The 20,816-nt window shown below is 36.8% G+C and overlaps 1 protein-coding gene across 1 annotated transcript in view; it reads left to right on the top strand.

The window, feature by feature from the left end:
- The first annotated feature begins 959 nt into the window (after positions 1-959).
- The window catches only part of OLFM3 (olfactomedin 3), a 73,270-nt gene continuing 53,413 nt past the window's right edge, over positions 960-20,816 (top strand). Inside the window, 2 exon segments of the mRNA XM_043964695.1 lie at positions 960-1,135; positions 13,300-13,446. Of these exon segments, the coding sequence (XP_043820630.1) occupies positions 1,007-1,135; positions 13,300-13,446 (276 nt within the window). The 5' untranslated portion in view covers positions 960-1,006.

The following is a 20,816-nucleotide window of genomic DNA, read 5'->3' as shown; positions in this document are numbered from 1 at the left end:
TTAATTTGTATATACGTTGTGCATAATTATATACATATATAGTGTCTCCCCTATAGACACTAGTCTTTGAAGGGAAAGAGTTTCATTTCTGTACTTGTTATCCCAGGTCGTACCATAGTACCTGGAGTGTAGTAGGTTCTTAAATGCTTGGGGATCAATTGATTGAAATTGATTACAAATGTCATAAATTCCTTGACACTACAAATTAAACAACTTAGGGCACCTCTTCCAAAAAGAATACATGTTTAAGCAGGGGTCACTATTCTCTAGATCACCCATGTGTAGATATTATTTTTTGTGAACATTATAGAAATAAACAATTTATATAACCAGAACAATTAACTAGTCAGTATGGGCTTTTATTCTATTCATCTTTGTGTATTCACACACACACACACACACACACACACACACACACACAGGCAAGGCTACAGAAAGTTTAAATCCTCATACAAAACTATCTATTTTTACATAGATGATATCTACATCCAGCTACCCTAAACATTTTTTCAGCTTTTGTTTTTGTGCTCTGCCGAAAAGCTATTTGTTATCTCCCTAAAGACAAAATGTAGATATTAAGTTTGCTGCATGAAATGCGCACTTTGGCAGTTTTCCACAAAGGTGGATTTTTTTTTTGAGGGTAAAGAGCAGCTGATCATATTCATATAACCCCCAGTGTGGACACACTCTGTTGGTGGTAACTGAATATATAGTGCAGCTTGGGAGACTTTTTCTTTTTTTTCCTCTCCTCCCTCCACCCAAGTGTTGATAATTACCAACCTATATTAGGAGCACCTTGGTGGTCAAGCCAAATTTCTCTTAGGAAGGGGAGGGAGCTGTCTACTCTACTAGGGGGTGAGGGGGCGTGCTTTCCCGGGTGATTAGATCTGGGAAAGTGGATCTGTTTTCATTCTGGAGATGTGGAGTGCTGCAGTCACGCCTCTCACTGCCAGCCCCGCACTAGGATCATAATCAGTCACTATGAAAACTCATTAGCTGCACAGCCATGAGTCCTCCACTGCTGAAGCTGGGTGCTGTCCTCAGCACCATGGCCATGATCTCAAATTGGATGTCCCAAACTCTCCCATCTTTAGTGGGACTGAACACCACCAGGCTTTCCACGCCAGACACTCTAGTAAGTAACTCGGCCGTGTTTAGAGATCTCAGGGGGTTTCCGGTTGCTCAACTCTTTTGCTATTTGTGGTAAACCACAAAGATTGAGGTTGTCTATTTGCAGGTCTGCTTTCTAGCTAGTAATTTCTGGACTGTAACTCTATTCATGTATGTTTCTCTGTGATTACAGTTTTATACTTACACACACAGGGACAAATGTGGGCTGGTTCTTTTATTGTAAAAGAGAATATTAAACTAGTCTCATTAAATTCTTAGAAATGAGAAGCTTCAACAATATTGATAAGAAGTTTCTATATTTAATGAGGTTTTTTTTGTTTTTTAAAAAGAAATACAGTGTTTGTTATTATTTAGCTCCAGTTTTTTCCTCAATCAAATAAATATGTGCTGTTTTCTTTTAGTGTGAGGCATAGTACAATACCTTAGACTTTTTTTAGCTTCCTGCCTTATGTAGTTTTATTATTTTCAGCAAGTTCTTTCACGGGTTGTAATTTCTGAATTCCTTTGCAAGGAGCGCAAGCAAATCAATATCATGGTAAATAATAATGATTAATATAACTAAAAACCTGAACAATTCTTAGTGTGTCCTTAGAACCTTTAGGTGGGTTAAGAGATAACACAAATGAGAACTGATTCAAATTTTAGGAGCATCTTCTATGAATGTTTGACCCTTTGTAAAAGATCTTTACATCTACAATCTTAAGAAGTTTCCATTCACCTAAAATGAAAGGGAAAGTGGTTTCATAACTCTCTCCACATCCTTGCAAAAACTCTGAAAATGTGCTTAATTTTCAGGTAACTATACTGTAAATCTTACAGAAGAAAAATGAAAATCACAGGTTATTCAAACCAGATCACTTATAGAACCCTCCCCCCACCCACACTGCTCAACCACAGAAACACACAAATTTTGGGTAGACAATGTTATTGCTATTGAATGAAGGCTAAAAAAAAAAACAGTGAAAGATTTGTGGATTTTGTTTCCATTCTGGCATTCTAGTTTGTTGGAAATAGTGAAATATTAAGCAAAAAGTGGCATATGGTTTCTAAGACTTTATGGTAGCTTTTAATGATTACTAATTTATCAATCAATACTTAATTAACAAATTGGGTGTAGTCAGACCAAACTAATTGCATAATGTGTCAGAATCTCCCAGTGTTTGAGGCACACTCTGGATATCAAGTGCATAGTGGATTCTTAACTTTCTCTTTCAGGTCACTTGGTGTAAGCAGAGCCAGATTTTATACAAGTTGGGAGGGAAAAAAAGGTACATCCCTAATGAACAACTATGAATTAAGGCGGGCTAGAAGCAAAAACAGGCTTTTGGACCCAAATAATTAGATCTAATTTAAAAGTCAAGATAAGTAAATTTAAAACTTATTGAACCAGGGTCTCTCATTGCCAAAACACTTAGTCATAAGATGAACATATTAACCACTGAATTAACTCCTTCTAACCAGCTGTCTATAATTTAATAAACACTTTAAATCATCCATATATTTTTACACTATTTTAAACTGACAGCTAAGTTCTTTGTGTGTGTGTGGGGGGTGTGTGTGCGTGTGTGTGTGTGTGTATGTGTGTGTGTGTACAAGTGTGGGTACAAACAAGTGTGTTGGTTTAATTTTGCGTGGATGGCTAGGGAGAGGCTAGCTATGGGATAGAGCAGGTAGGATGAAATATTAAACTACAAAGGAAGGAGAAAAAAATGAATTTCTAAAATGATTATCATTAGTTGACTAGAACCTCTAGGATATTTGCAAGCACCATGGAGTTATTTTTTCTTTCATTTTTCATTAGCTTGCCTTTGGATTAAATGATAAAAGGCAATGTATAATTTCTGTGCATACACTAATCTTGAATTGTGACAGTCCTTTGAGCCAGGAAACAGCAATAACACATGAATCATAGAATCATAGATTGAGTGATGGATGGGACTTTACATATAATAAGGCCCAACCTCCTCATTTTGCACATGAGAAAACCGAGGGCCAGGAAGCTTAACAGATTTGTCCAGTATAACACAGGTAGTATTAGAGGTGGGATTCAGTCACCCCATATTGGCCAGGCAATGTGTTATGTGCTGAATATATAAAGAAAGGGAAAAAACAGTCCTTACCCTCAAGGAGTTCAAAATCTAGACAGCAAATAGACAATTATGTACAAACAAGCTATATACAAGTTAAATATTAAATAATTAATAGAGGACAACCACTAGAACTTAAGATTGGGGGTGATTCAAACCCAGGACAGGTGATTCTAATGTCTATCCTCTATGGCACATTGTGTAGTAGTCAGTGTCAGAATTGGAGATGGGAAACCAAATTAGAAGAGGATTCTGTTGACACCATTTGTGAAAATATACCACCTGTGAAATGGAATTATTCATGTGGGTGGGTGAAATACTTTTGAGAGAGGCAACATGGTGTAAACTTCCAGCAGAATGTAAAAATCCTTTAGAGTACATGCTCTACCTCTCTGTCTCTGTCTTTCTGTGTCTATGTCTCTGTCTGGCTGTGTGTCTCTCTGTATATTTCTGTGTCTGTCTGTGTGTCTCTGTCTTTATCTCTCTTTCTCTCTTTGTCCCTCTCTGTCTCTCTCTCTCTGCCTCCCTTCCTTCTTCCCCCTTCTCTCAAAGTCTCTCCCTCCCTCCTTTCCTTGCTCATCTCTTCCTTTCTCTTCCTCTTCTCTCTCCTCTTTCTCCATATCTCTACCTCCTTCTCCTCTCTTCCTCCCTTTTTCTACCTCCTTCTTTCCACCTTTACAATCCTTCCCTGCCTTCCTTTCTCCTCTCTAGTTTTCTCCCTTCCCTCTTTCCCTTCCTCCCTCCTTCTTCACCCTGGCAATCTGTCTCCCCCCGTTTTCTTTCTCCCTTTCTCCTCTCTCCCCATCTCTCTCTGTCTGTCTCTGTCTCTGTCTCTCTGTTTCTCTCTGTCTCTGTCTCTCTCTGTCAGTTTCTGTCTGTCTCTGTCAGTTTCTGTCTGTCTCTCTGTCTCTCTGTCTCTCTCTCTTCCCTTCTCTTCCTCTTAATTTTCTCAACATCTTGAAAACTTGGCCAAGTTATTTTATCCTTCTGTTGGGCTCTGGGTATTCATATTTCCATCTATATACTTTGGAACATCAGCATTCCATCTATGTTGAGGGGAGAGAGGTTAGAAGGGAGGACTGTGCAGCTACCCTTCAGCTCCTATGCCTTCCAGCACTGGGCTATGATCATGCAGAAGGCAGAGTAACTTCCTCTCAAGGCAGGGCCTCAGTGCCAGCTCCCATGCTGGGGCCTCCTCACAGGGAAAGAACCGGCAAAGAGCAATTAAAAAGAGAGCAAACATTCAGCAGAAGCCAGCTGTTTTCAGGAAGCTAGCTATACCACTGTGGAGAGGAGAGTCTGTAGAGAAACCTAATGGCAAACTCTATTTATTTTGCCCTTTTTAATAAATTTCATCCCTTTTCACCTCAAACCAATTCAATTCTAATGAATTTAGCAACTGTCACAGGTAGGAAACAGTTGAGGATGCCCAGGAACCAACCCAAGAAACATCTCCCCGTTCTCATTTCTTCCCCACTGATTGTCCTCAAATCCTATATCTCCAGGCCTATCTTTACTGCTTTTTTCCATGTACAGTAAAACTCCTTTGTTTTTGAAATCATTAGGAAAATCACATGAAGACAGAAGCAAGGAATGTTAGTGGGGGAAAGCCCTCAATTTTTATTTGGTACATTTGGTGATAGTATTTTTCTCGCCAACTGGGTATCTTCTTATGAAGAAATACAAGAGCTGACATTGGTATAATATAAAGAGCCCTAGAATTGTAGGATTTAGGGGGTTGGTAGGCTCAGTGAGCTAGAACAGGAAGGGAATTCAGTCACAATCTCATCTAACCCCTTCTATTTATAAATCAAGAAACTGAGACTGAGAGATGTCAGGTCACTTACTAAGGTCAAATAGGTAATAAGGATCAGAGATGGTATTTGAAGCAAGGAGCTCTGAATCCAAAGTCTTGAGGAAAATGTGAGATAAATATGAATTATTATTAATTACAAGGAGTATGAAGGCAAATTAGAGGTTATTTAGTCAGAAGTTGAAAAATCCAGGACTGGAATGGATCTCAGAAGCTATCAAGCCCAATCCACTCATTTTATAGGTGAGAAAATAGGCTCAGGGGAGGAAATGATATGCCCAAGGTCACATGGGTAGTAATCACCAATGGTTGCTGATGATTAATTCTTCTAGGTCTTCTGCCTCCAGAGCCATACTCTTTCCATTGCACTAGCCACACAGCTGTTTCACTTTAGTGATGAGGAAACAGACTCACAATGGCTATGTCTGGTCCAAGGTTACACCACTAGCAGTATATATCTCATATACCTCAAAGCTGTTTTGAAGACAAAATGAAATTATTTAACAAAAATGTCTGTGAAGCATATAAAGGGTCAGGCAAATATGAATTTTCATCATTAAAGTAAATGATAAACATACACATTCTCATTGATATTGAAGTGGTCTAATAATTTAAAAAAAAACAAAAAACAGAAGACAAAGTGTTAAGTAGAAAACTATCCTGATTGACAGAAAAGGTATTTTAGTTTTATAGAACATCAACTCACTCAGGCTTCATTTCTCTGAAATATATATTACATATATCTATGTCTTACAGATGAGAAAACTGAAGCTAACAGAGTTTATTAGTAGCATATATTGTATTGTTTTGTTTTATTTTTTTAGTGAGGCAATTGGGGTTAAGTGACTTGCCCAAGGTCACACAGCTAGTAAGTGTTAAGTGTCTGAGGCCGGATTTGAACTCAGTTACTCCTGACTCCAGGGCCGGTGCTCTATCCACTGCACCACCTAGCAGCCCCATAGCATATATTGTAAAAAGATCAGAAACAAAATTTGAAGCTAAGGCCTGGCAGATTGCAAGGCTAGTGTACTTGCCACTACTCTACATTCTCTTAGAATGAGACTGAAGGAAGTTCAGTCTCCTCCTGGCTACATGATGGATGACAGTGAATTAGGAGCAAGTAGTTCTTTGCTCTCTGTTAATGACTTTTCTTGGATAGGCCATGGCCAACCACGTAAGGTTGATATGAGGCAGGAGTGTCAAACACACAACCCCTGGACAATAAGTGGTTCACAGTCCCAGGCCAGAATAGAAGAATATATCATTGGGAAATATTTAATAATATTAATAAAAATATAATAAAACCTAGACAATAGTATATTATTAAAATAAAGTCAATGTGTATCTGTCAGGGAAAATTATGTATGAATTAGTGGCTTCCATTTCTATTTGACTTGGTTCCACTTATGTAAGGACTTTGGTCCTTGGGTTCCCATGACTGGGTCACCTGGAAAGGAAGAAGGCAATATTGAGGCTGTAGCCGTGTGTACCTTTATCATCATTGGGCAGGAGATCAATATCTCATGTAGGCCAAGGAGGACAAGATTGTTGTTGTTCAGTTGTTTTAATCATGTCCACCTCTTCCTGACCCCATTTTGTGGTTTTCTTGGCACAGATACTGAAATAATTTCCCATTTCCTTTTCCAGCTCATTTTACGGATGAGAAACTGAGGTAAATAGGGTTAAGTGACTTACCAAAAAGATTTCTATCTAGAGCAATGTATAGTTTGTTAGACTTAAAGTCAAGAAGAACAAGCTTCAAATCTTGCCTCAACACTTCATAGCTGTATCATCCTTGGATAGTCACTTAATCTCTCTTTGCGTCAGTTTTGTCATTTGTAAAACAGAGATAATGATATCCATGATATCAGACTAACACAGTTATGAGGATCAAATGAGATGATGCATCTAATGTTCTTTGTAAAACCTCAAAGCTATGTTTCATATCCATTATTAATTTATTTGTTAATGTCCCAGATTTATCAGGCTACAAAATGTCCAGTCAGACTAAAAGGCATACCGATATGCTAAAATGAGAAATGCAAGAGGTAGGGGCAGGGGGAGGGAAATCTCAAAATTAAGAAAAGGAAGCAAATAATTCAGTAAATTGTTGGAGAAAATGGGTGCTATTTGGAAGAAGTCTAAGTCTAAAGCTACCTAAAGGAATGAATGATTCATTATGGCTTCCACAACCCCTGATAGGATCACTTAGAATTACAGAGTACATAACACCAGTAATGTATGCATAGATGGTGGTGTGCTGATGAACAATTATCAAACAAATTACTGTTTTCTCTAATTGTCACAGTCACCACTGCCTTAGTAAGCTCTTATGGCCTCATCTACTCTACCCTCTAGGTTTCTATAGGCCAAGTGTCAGTTGACCCTCTAAGTTACTGTGAGGAACCTACATTTAAGAAGTGAGTGGTATACCCTTAACATTAACCTTCACGCAAAGAATCTGAACCCAAAATCCAATTGTTAAAATTATCATTTTAATTCTGCTTAGAGCCCCTTTAAATATTTCATGGGTTTCTTAATATTAAAAACTACTAAATAGTTCATTGGTTCTTCTAATTTTCACAAGAGGTTCAAGGGGAGCAGAATCAGCAACAAAAAAGATCAGGTATATGTAAAGACAGCAGCACCCAGCTAATCATAAGTACAGAAACTACTATTAGATTCCATCACATAGAGATGATAAAAGTGGTCAATCACTCGGAGAATGTCTAAGAGAGTTCGAGGTCTTTTCTCCAGTTTGGTTGACATCAGACAATAAACTGTTTCTTCCAAATAAATTGAGTTGAGCTAAGAATTTTGCTGGATCTTTGAAAGTCATATAATAAGTCCTTGAATCTGGAATCTTGTCAGGATTTCATTTAATTCTCCCCTTTTCAGTGTATAAGTACCCTAAGATATAGTGATAAAAGCAGCATGATTTATTGGTGGCTCCTAATCCTATCTCTCCCTTGAAGCCCACAGCACTGTCAGGTAATTTTTTCCTACTACCTTTGACTCTCAGTTTTTCTTTTCCTTGGTAGAGAGGATTTCTTTTAATAATCTAGTCTCAACTAGAGATTGGCAAACAATTGCCAGGGGGACCATAATTTGCAGGCACTTGGTTTAGATCATTCAGCTAACTAGAAGAAGGGTCATTGCTTGCACTAATTACTTTTACAGTTGGACATTTGGAAGAACCAATGAGGTCATTACTTTCTTCAGCAGACACTTGAGAGAATGATTAATGAACATGAAACCCTTGTTTACCTTTCTACATTTCCATCTACTCTCAATCTCCACAGTAACTGTCACTTTTCCTTGGGATAATATGCCATGTGATAAAAGATATAAACCTCAGCAAGTGACCATTGGTATTCATTCTTCCCTAGCGGACTCACCACTCTTTTTTAATAATATAATTAGATGATTCTAATCCCCTCCCCATAAAGGCAATCTATTTAAATAATTGGTCATTGTTTCTTAGGTTTTCCAGATAGTATATCTGGTCATAGGGAAAGACAACTGTGTATTAATATTCCTACCAGGGAACTAGCCATATATTTAGGCCATATTATCCTCTATCTACTACTCCTGTTCTTCTTTACCTTGCTTGAACCAATGCCCTCTATACTAAACCTCTCTGGCCTGGACCACGAGAATTCATGCTCCCATTCTCTCTTCCTAGGACCCAACTATCTTGACTGAATATATGATAGACTAGTTAGCCCACCCTATCTACTAACTGTCCCCAGACTCCAGATGATGCTTCAACTCCAAATCCATTCCAGCAAGCTCTGTAGGCCACCTTGACATCTGCTTGTTTTCACATATGACCCACTTCTTTTTTTTCCCCCTTGCTTTTGAAACAATAAAGAAATCAATAGTACCATTGCTTCTGGAAAATGGATATCAATTGACTGATTTATACATCAATTTACTATATCCCTATTATTCCCCAAACTGAAACTTCTTTTCCTAGCCACTATTTCCTATATATGCTATATTTTCCCATGAGAATCTAAACTCCTTGTGGGCATTATCTGTTTGTGTGTCTATATCCAAAGTTACATAGTATCTAGCACATAGTAGGCTCTTAATACATGCTTTTTTCATTCAGGGAAAAAAATATCCTTCCTATGTTTGCCTCAATAGACTATATTAATATGCATTTACAGAAGTAAAAGTATTTCTACCAAGACATTTTTCCAATTAATTCATTGAAACTACACAATAAAACCAGTTTTATGCTTACACTGTGACTATTTTTTTTATATCCTTTTCTCTCTTTAAATTAAGCAATGGAGAATTGATCATGGAAAACAAACTGGGAGAGAATTGTAAGATTTGGCTTCTTAATCAGAAGAGAAGATGCTTATTTCTGTGTGTTTATATGTTATATTATATATGTGTATATACAATATATGTATATACAACATATGTATATGCAATATATGTGTGTATATATATATGATGTGCACAAATAGATACATGCACATACATGTATGGATAAATACATTTACATGTATCTATTTGTACATTTCAATCTATAGCTCTACATTTGCATCTGTTTAGTATGTAAATTATGTGTTTCTGGATATGCTATCACTGACTCCATAAATTGAAAACAAGAAAAAGCCTTTTAACAACTTCTGGCTCCTATCCTCCAGCTGACTCTATAGAGAACAGTTTGCATATTACAGATTTTAAGATGGAACTAGAACTAATAGTGATACTGTAATATTCCCAAGGTAATAGCACTTAGCATAGTGTCTGGCAAATAACACATGCTTGATAAACCTTTATTGACATGACTTGACTTGGCTTATGTGAGATATTAGACCTATTTTACTTGGCCCTAGAGGGCAAAAACTAGAATCAGAGTGTGTTAATTATAGAGAGGCAAGTATTGACTAAACATAAGGGGGTGTTTCCTAACAATTAGAGTATCAAAAAATGGAAAGATAGTGCATTGCCTGTCATTGGAGATCTTCAAGAGGATGGCTGATAACCATTTATTGGTGCTATTGAGAAGATGATTCCTGCTTTGAGTAAGAGACAGATTAAATGACCTCTGAGAATCCTTTCCAAAAATGATTCTGTAATTCTATAAACTGAGGCCAATGATTTATAGATATCAGACATGCATCATATTATAATAATTATAATAGTTGACATGTATATATGGTTACAAAGTTATTACATATACTCAGCAGGCAAATGATAAATAGACAAATGAAATGTCTATGTAATCTGATTCTTATAATCATGCTGAGAGGTAGGTAACCTCAATTCTGTTTTCTAAGGCTATGATAGATTTTTTTTAAACCAAGATCACAAAGCTAGAAATGATGGACTAGAATTTGGAACCATGCTTTCTGTCTATTGCCCTTTCTATTTCCTCACACTGCTTCATATAACAAATGGAATTCATTAAAATTTATGAAAACTGAGATATAGCCTTTATATGTCTCCATAATAGCTAGCCGGCATGAGTGAATAACTTATAATATATTCAAATCATGTAAATGGGTTCTCCTCCAAGAGGCAAAAGGGGAGAAATCCAGGCAGATGCAAAAATCAAACAATGCATTTTTTTCTAGCTGGAGATAACTCAACATTATGTTCATTTTATCGTCCATCCATTCATTATATCCAAATGACCATGTGTTTTAGGACTACATAAGAAAGGCATAGAAACAGTGGCTGTGTCCACTCGAAACCAAAGCACCCAAATGAAAAGTGAAATGTCATTTGGATATTGAGTCTTCACAATTCCAAACAACTATATACTTGAAATACACAGACAGCTGCCTGAGGTTTTGCTTTGTTTGCTTTTGTTTTGTTTAGTGTGGAAAAAAACAGGTGATTAGAATTAAGTAGATATTATTGCAGGGTATGTGAATTTCCACCACCACCACTGCCACTCCTCACACCCTCCCCCAGCAAAAAAAAAAAAAAAAAAGCAAAGCCTCCAGGGGAAGGGAGGAATGAATTTCCATCTTCCTATAAACACATATCAGAGACTCAAAGTTGTCATGCAAATGGAACTATCATGAATTTTATAGACTATGAAATCATGACATTCTCTTCAAGAATTTGAAGCATAAGGGATCATTTTATATTTAAGTTCAGGAATAAATAAGAAAGGTTGTACTTCTTTAACTATGAGTTGAGGCAAAGAAAAAAAAAACCTATAATGTTTCCTAGGACCCTAGGAAAGCCCAATTTGGAAAAGTCGTCACATGCTGAATAAAATGACTATTTACATACTCCTTTAGGTGATGGGTTATCATAATGTCTTCTTTATCATCATCATCAAAAGAATTAATTCAATTCAATAAATATTTTAAAGTACCCATTCAGGATACAAAGAAAAAAAAATGAAACAGTCTTATTCCTCAATCATGCCTAAGGAATAGGACTATACACTCCAAAAACAAAAAAAGTATAAGCTTGGCCCCCTGCCCTTAAGGGATTTACAACTACATTATGGAAGATTAGCCATTTATATTTTTAAAAAATCATTATTTTCTTACATGTTACTCTTCTCACAAATTCTACAATCCAACCACTTGTTCTTTATACAGTATACTCCATTTCCTTTCTGTTCTCCATGCCTGGGATTCTATTCCTCTTTACTTCCTCTTCTTGTAACTCCTATTGTCCTTCAAAGCTCAATTCAAGTGTTCTTTTTTACATGAAGTTCTCCCTGATCCCCCAGCTTCTAGTGCTCTCCCTCCTCAAACTACCTAGTATTTATTTTCTGTATATGTTCTATCTCTACTTATATACACATACATGTTTTGTCTCTTATTATAATATAAGCTCCCTGAGGTCAGGAACTGGTACACGTTTTCATTACATCATCTCTCTGTAAACCAGTGCTTTGGCCCATAGTAGGCACTTAATTCTTATTGATTAATTGATTGAATATAAGTTAGTACAAGGACCAAATGGTTGGTATAGTTAATAAATACTAGATAACTTGAGGGCTGTGTGATTAACTAAGGTGTCCTGTGGCAGGAGGGACTTGAATTGAGCCTTCAAAAAAATTAGGATTCAAATGAGGAAAGGATGGCAACTAAAGGTTAAGGAGGCATTTTAAGAACAAAAAGCTTCATTAGCTAAGGTCCAGAGAAAGTGATGCACATAGGAACAATAAGCATACCAGTTTGGAGTTTAAAAAGTTGAGGTTTTTTATGGGGTTAGTAGAAATTAAGAGAAGTGGAAAATGATATAGAGCTAAGTTACAGAGAAGCTATGGATAGAAGGGCAAGGGATTAGGACTTTGTTTCATTGGCAAATTGGAATTACTGAAAGCATTTGAGCAAGCATCACATATGATATCAGACTAGGTTGGTAATTTTAATTAAATACCTTTCCCTTTTCTTTTTTTGTTTGTTTCTTTGATTGGGTTTTTGTTGTTGTTGTTGTTGTTTTGGTGAGGCAATTGGGGTTAAGTGACTTGCCTAGGGTCACACAGCTAGTAACTGTTAAGTGTCTGAGGCCGGATTTGAACTCAGGTCCTCCTGTATCCAGGGCCAGTGCTCTATTGAATGTGCCACCTAGCTGTCCCTTGTTTGTTTGTTTTTTAATCTTTGTTATAAGGGTTAGCTCCCTGGGAAGAGGAGGTGCAAGGCATGAATTGGTAAATGAAGGTAACAGCAAAACAAAGGTGATCAGTAGGAACTAGAACTGTGATTTCATAGATATAACAAAATCCCATGTGACTCCTATTCTCAGCTGGTGCTCTCTATCTAGCTTAAGGAGGAAATTCAAAACAAAACACACTTTTGTTGGAACTGGAAGCTCTTGTTAGCAAAGATGCGAGAACTGTAGGACATTTTGTACATTTATACTTCTCAGAAAATAATTACTATTAATTGCTACATACTGAAGTGCCTTGGCCAACATATCTATAGAAGTACTAAGGGTGGATGTGTTTGTTGGCTTTAGCAAACTTTAGAAACTTCTGTTGTCAGAAGCTTCCAAACATTCACTGACGTGTCAAAACCATGACAAAAAATCACTAGAGAATTCTATAGGATTGGTAAACAGTCTGGCAGCTCTAAGTCCAAAAGGGAAAGCCAATATTTGGGGGACTTATATGCAACAAAATTATTCTGGAATCTTGCCAAAGGTGTTGTACCTATCCTATCTGACATAAAGGATGGCAGTTTAGTCTTGGATATTCTCTGGGACCTTTGCACTCTCTTTATCCTGTCAACTGAGTTCTATGTTTTCTTTGTTTGCCCTTGGTTTCCCCAGACTCAGATTAGTCCAAAAGAAGGGTGGCAAGTATATAGCTCAGCCCAAGATCCTGATGGACGATGCATTTGTACAGTGGTTGCACCAGAACAGAACCTGTGTTCCCGGGATGCAAAAAGCAGGCAACTTCGACAACTGCTAGAAAAGGTAGGTATATTTGAATCTATAACTAGGGTGGAACAAAAAGAGCTTTTCCCAGGGGTGCCAAAATTTGGTAGAACCAAATAGAAAAAATCAAGTTCTCTCTCTCTCTCTCTCTCTCTCTCTCTCTCTCTCTCTCTGTATATATGAATATATATATATGTACATACATACAAACATATATATACATACATATATATACATATATGAAATATATGTATGAATATTCATACAATTTATATATTTATATACATATATATAAATTATACATATATTCATATATATGCTCTCTCTATATATATATTTATTTCTTTTCTTCCTTCCTTCCTTTCTTTCTTTCTTTTTTTTTTTTTGCAGGGCAATGAGGGCTAAGTGACTTGCCCAGGGTCACACAGCTAGGAAATGTAAGTATCTGAGGTCGGATTTGAACTCTGGTACTACTGAATCCAGGGCCAGTGCTTTATCCACCACACTACCTAGATTCCCCCTATATATAATTTTTTTAACTACACCTGCATTTTCTCAATGTCAGGAGCTCCTTGTGAGAAACTTTCTCACCAATTCATATCAACATCTTCTCTACAATTTAGGGTCTTAAAGAGTTGCCTGAAGCAATTAAATGTTAAATGACTTTCCTAAGGACATACATATTCAGATGGAGGGTAGGGAGTGAGGAGACAACAGTTACATAGATAAGCAAGTAAAAATAGAAAAAAAGGAGAAAACTACCAAGTTTCACTTCCTTCTCCCTGTGGCCTCATCCCAGCTGAGGTTCTACCAGACTTTGTCTGACTTCCTCCAGGTCTTCAAGGCCTCTCCAACCATAGTTTGGCTGAGCTAGGATCTTGCTATCCACCACAAGTATGGTACCCTAGGGATTTTTCCTCCAAAGTACTTTATGTCCTGAGTTTAGAAGTCTCTCCAGAGGAGACCTCTTCCCTTCTTTCCCTCATGTAAATGTGTCTTAATGGGTCACTTTATGAGTAAGTCAAACCAGATAGAAGAGCTATACTGATGGACCTAACTTCTTTTCAGAGGGAGAAGACCTATTACTGTGAAATAGTGAACTTAGGTTTGGGCCTGTTTAGTTTTGCTGAACTGCCTTTTTTTTAACTTTTTCTTTTTAAATTTTTGCCACAAGCACTCATTCACTGAGTGGGACAGGTACAGGTCACATTGTATATTTAAAACAAAAGACACCAATAAAAATGTAACAGCATTGTTTTTTAAAGACCATTTGAGTATTCCTTCCCTATCTCTTGGACAGGGTGCCAGAATGACCAATAATATCACTGTATATTCCTTTCCCCTTTTGAAAACCTGGCCCTGTCCCTTGTGTCCAAAATGAAGAAAAGTTGGTCCTTTGTTAACATTCACTGCTGAATTTGGATCCCCTTCCCAAAAGTGCAGCATGTTCCTTTAGAGTAAAATTAAATGAAAATGCTATTCAAGCTCCTTGCTCCAGGAAGGTAATCACATCTATTTCTCCTTTCTCTCAGGCTCCAAACTCTTTTCCATAATAGGAATGACTCTTTGCCTTATGTCTTAATATCTAAGCAGTTGTTTCTTTAAAAAAAAAAAAGGAGGGAAGAAGAGGGAGCTCAAAGTCTGACTCAACACTGGGAATTCAGCCTCAGCCTCTGATCACAGTATGCCCCTTGAGCTCATTCTTTTGAATCATATTAACAGCCCTGCAAGGGAGATAAAATTATGGCCTTCAGTTTGCAAGCTATTTGGAAGATAATGAATAATTCCAAGTATTTACCATCTTCCTCTTAGTCATTCCTTTGAACATTAGGACGCTTCAATTTCAGTCAATAGTCTTCCCCTTCTTGTAATTTGCTTAAACCAGGACCATAACAATTAGATGCCAAAATACCCCTGAACCCTTGATTTATTTCTTTCTATAGATTAAAAAAAAAGCTTATAAAGGTTATTTGTGCTAGGGGAAAAAAGTAATTCTTTCAATTATAAAGACAAGGACTTGTGCTAAACATTTTCCCCCTTTTAACAGTTTATACTGCCTTAGGCTTTGGGTACAGTAGAGCAGTAGGTGATCAAAGAAAAGGGTTGTGTGAATTTTAAATACTTCAGGGAATCCGAGAAAGATAGATGCTCTGTGGCCTTGGAGGACTTGATCTTCATGGAGGCACCAGCATGAAGTCATTTAGTGTCACATGGCTTCACTGACCCAGCAGAAGAAGCAAGCAAAGCACTGTCACAAAACATCTTGAGTCCTAGAATCCTAAAAGTCAAGTTCAGACCATTTTAAATTATTTTTTCTCCCACTAGATGAAAATATAATAATATTCCTGCACTTTGTTGAAAAATAGAAATCTTTCCAGTAAAATTATAACAAATGAGGTCAGCTCTTTGCTGAATTTTTAAAAAGATGTAATATGGGTCTAGAACAGTAAGGATAAAAATAAGTAACATCTATACTGAACTTTATACATATATATATAAATGAAATTATTATATATACATATATAATCATCTCATTTGATCCTCAGATCAACCTTGGGAAGTATATCCTATTATTTGGGTTTTTTTTACAGAGAAAGAAACTAAGGCAACCAGAAAATAAATGACTTACCCAAACAGAGCTAATAAGTGTCTGGGGCATTTACTATTTGTGTGACCCTGGCCAAGTTGCAGTTTATTCATCTGTAACATGAGCTGGAGAAGGGAGTGGCAAACCACTCGAGTATCTTTGTCAAGAAAACTCCAAGTGGCATCATGAAGAGTAAGGCATGATTGAAATGACTGAACAACAACAACATTAACTATCTGAGGCAAGACTTCAATTCATCTTCCTTACTCTAAGTTCAGCACTCAATCTTCTATTCCACCTAGCTGAATCTATGAGGATCATAGAATTGGAAAGTAATAATAATGTCATTTAGTCATACCTACTACTCATTTCAAGAATAACTTCTATAATATTACTGACTAGGGGCAGCTAGGTGGCACAGTGGATAAAGCATCAGCCCTGGATTCAGGAGGACCTGAGTTCAAACCTGGCCTCAGACACTTGACAATTACTAGCTGTGTGACCCTGGGCATGTCACTTAACCCTCAATGACCCCCCCAAAATTATAAAAAATATAATATTACTGATAGATAGTCATCCCATGGTTTCTTGAACATTTGCCATGACAAGATGCTCAATACTTCCAAAAATCTATTTTCAATTGGAAGCACTTCTAATTATTACAGTTCTTTACAATGAACTGAAATCTAATCAACTGGAATTTCATAAAGTCAGAGAAGTAGATTTTAGAAGCCCTCTCATCCTGCCCTCATTTAATGGAGGAGGAAAGTCTCAGAGAGGTTATATTACTCACTCAGAGAAGTGCTAGGGTTTGAACCCATCTTCTTGTTTTACCATTTTTTTCTAACTCCAAATCCCAAGCCCTTTCCATTACATGATGGTTACCTGCAATTCGACCCCATGGGCTATGTACTCTGAGACCACACAATCTATACCATTTTTCACGTGGCAATTCCCTCATCATTCTTCAAGGATTAATGCTCTGGTAAATTATTCACATTTGAACCCAGGGACAATAACATGTCTGTGTCAAATTGATATTCCTAATCTAGTCTACTGGTTTCCAAATTATATCCTCCTTCTCTAGTAACGCAAGAAACCTTCAGGGATTGGTGGAAGGAGGGAGTGAAGGATTAGTACATTGGTGGCAAAATACACTATAACCTTGTACTTCTATTATCTATGGAAACTGTTTAAAATTACTTAGCATTAGGTTGTCCAAGTTATAAATACCCAGTGTTCCAGGTGATGATATCCTGCTCTAGAGAACAAATCAGGGGTAATTTCAGCTGATATGTCAGAAAGGTAGTACTACACCTGGATCTCATAGCCCTGCTTTTATCACCATGATAAGACAAGGTCTAACCCATACCAATATCCATTACCCCATGACACTACAAGAAAGATAATAAAGACCAGTCTTCTGCCATATCTCAATCACCCTCTCCCCATTCACTTTTCCTGTGACCGACCAATCAAGACATCCCTCCCTCATCTTCATAGCAATTCTACACAGTACTTTCTTTGCCTCTAGAATCATTAATTAACCAATAGCCTTCTGTGACACCTGAAAGATATCCCTGTAGCCTTCTGATTCCTTTACACCTAAATATCCTTACTTCGTAAACCCCCATAGCCTCTAAAAATAAAACCAAATTGTTAAGAGACAAGAGACTTTTTTCTTCCTTCTGAGAATAACAGCAGCCCCCTGTCTTGCATACACCCCTTGCCATACCCCATGAAAGGTAATGCAGAATAGTGAAATAGGCAATGGATTTGGAGACAGAAGAGGACTTCATAACTTAATTCTGATATTCTTTGTATGACCTTGGACAGTCAGCTAAGCCAACTGAGACTCAGTTTCCTCATCTGTAAAATTAAGAGTTTGTATTAAATAGCCTCTACAGATCCTTCCAGTTCTAGAACTACGGCTCTATTTAAACCTTCAAGAACTTAAAAAGAGTGTGAAAAGGACTGACATAGAACATAACTTGCTAAATGCTTGCAAAGCAGTTAAGGATGCTTATTTGTGTTTAAACCACTTTGCAAATCTTAAAGCTTTTACAAATGTCAGCTTTTAGTTTAGTTGTAGTTTTGGTTTTATTACTCAACAAATCCAATATAATCTCATTACAGCAGTATAGGTTCAATTGGCCAGGCACATTAAAATTAGCAATTTGGGGGATAGAATTCTCCTAGTGATATAGCAAATGATCAGGAGGAGCACTTTTCAGATTATTCTAGAACATATTAGGTCCCGAGCTGTAGCAAGCATAAGCAATCACCCCAGTATAACTGAGTAAATGTTGATGTCCCTCCATATTTGCTTTTTTTTTTTACTGCTTTGATAGAACTATCAGTTTTATTTCTTTTTCTACATAAGGAACATAAGTAATACCATTCTGAGTAAGGTCTATTGCATATTCATCCTAGTACTGTGTCCCCATCAATGAATATTCTGGAACATTGTGGAAAATCATTCCACTTTGACATCAACCTCAACTATTAGTCATGGACCCCTAAACATGCTAATTTTCACTACTTTGTTTAAACTATTGGGTATTTCTGCCAAATTGCTCCTGCATTCATTTTTATTATGTTTTTGCTAATCAGGATACTTTGCTGTTATTATTTGGATTACAAAAATATGAGGAGGTTCTGTGATTTTTATCAGCATAGCAAAGTCTTTCCAAAAAAAATGCAATCCATTTTGACTTAGTAGATCATAGGATCCAAGATTAGATTTGGAAATAATCTTAAAGAAGATTGAGTCCAATCTCTTCATTTTATAGATGAGGAATTGACTTCTAGAGAAGTTAAGTGACTTTTCCTTGACCATACAGTTAGATAAGTCCTAGGAAATATCTGAGGCACAGGGAGGAGATAGGGAAGGAAGGAAGGAAGGAAGGAAGGAAGGAAGGAAGAAAGAAAGAAAGAAAGAAAGAAAGAAAGAAAGAAAGAAAGAAAGAAAGAAAGAAAGAAAGAAAGAAAGAAAGAAAGGAGGGAGGGAGGGAGGGAGGGAGGGAGGGAGGGAGGGAGGGAGGGAAGGAAGGAAGGAGGGAGGGAAGGGAGGAAACAAGTATTATTTAAGTGTGTGTTATCTTGTGCCAGGCACTGTGCTAATCACTTTAAAAGTATTGTCTTATTTGGTCTTTGCAATTATCCTGGAAGGTAGGTACTATTATTGTCCTAATTTTACAATTAAGAAAACTGAAGCTACTGATGGTTACATGATTTGTCCAAGGTCACATAGCCATTAAATGTCAGAAGTGGGATTACACTCAGATCTTCCTTATTCTATCCTCAATACTAAATGCACTATGCTATGTTGTGTATTGTATATTGATCAGTATCATTTCTGGTTTGTTTACTAGAATTTGTTGGTCTAATGCAATATATTGAGTAATTATGGTAATTTTGTTACACATCTAATAATGCCTTTACCCATGAAAATTTGAGAGCTAAATCTCCATAAACAATTTCAGCAATGTTATAATGCCATAGAAAAAATGAAAAGGGCATATTTTTCATTCTATGACAGGCAGCTGGGAGGACAGTTCATCAAGTTGGACTATCAATATGTGTATCTTAGACAAGCATTACAGATGGATAATGAGCTGATCACCAAATCCAGTAGGAGGAAGCAATTGTGTTCAATTGCATATGGGGAATAGTACAGTGATTATAATGATTCCTAAACATGGACTGCTGTAAAACCCCATCTCCATCTCTTTAGTGAAAGTATTCTCCTGGTGCTTTTAGATAGCTTCAGATAATGAAACACCACGATCATGGAACAATCAAATTTACAGATAATCTGAAGGACAATGGAAAGGCACATGATAAGATAACTGGGTTGTAGCATGCCACTATTTCTTGTATGCAAAAGATGTAAATTACATTATCTAAGGCACATACATCTAGAAGAGTGTGTTGTAAGAGGGTGCTCATGTAGTGGGAATGACAAAAAACAGACCAAATATCACCCTAAGGTATGATGAAGGCCTCAATCATGGTCTTGGGGATGCTCTGTAGAAGATAAATGGAAAGGCATAGACAAAACTCACAGAGGATGAGAAGGCACGAAAAGGGAAACATTTACATCAGTGGGAATAGCCACAAGGATAAAATCAGTTTTCTATAATCATGATTCTTTGCTTCATCTTCTGTCTGAAAAGTGTGGCTAGGATTACCTTTCTGATTCAGTTCCATCCATGTAGGACTGGAGAGGACTAAGTGAGTCTTTGGAATCTTCCTCTTTTTATATTTATAGCTCCTGGTTTAGCAATACTTTCCTGTTCTGAAAAGATATAAGATAATAATATATTTGCAAATGTCAATGAATAGTACTTTATATGTAATCATGTAGTTATTAAAGTATTTGTTGAATTTATAAAAAGATAATAATTTTGTGGACTGGGATTAGGGAAAGGAGAAAGAAGCCAACTTATGATTTCTTTGGTACAGGTGCCTGTTGGCACTGAAGCTCTACCAATAGAGGTTAGTAACTCATCTCTAACTTAGAAAATTTGCCTGAGGTTACTGAAATAGTGACTTATCCTTGGTTCCTTTGCTTGTATATATCAAGGGCAGGCCTCTTTAGCACACTGCTTCTCTAAAGAATTTATCATATTACAAGAAAAGAAACAACAAATCACATACAGCTGAAGAATCTCTTATAGAAAATAGGAAATGATTCATAATCATTGGGGGTAACTATATAGCTCAGACTAAGACTTGGTTATTTAATGAAGTGCAGATATCAACAAAGTTATTAATGATTTGGTGTCTTCTAACTTTAGGATAATATAAGCCTTTTTTC

This window comes from Dromiciops gliroides, chromosome 4, assembly GCF_019393635.1.
Source record: "Dromiciops gliroides isolate mDroGli1 chromosome 4, mDroGli1.pri, whole genome shotgun sequence".
NCBI lineage: Eukaryota > Metazoa > Chordata > Mammalia > Microbiotheria > Microbiotheriidae > Dromiciops > Dromiciops gliroides.
This window is presented reverse-complemented; position numbering and strand designations above follow the sequence as displayed.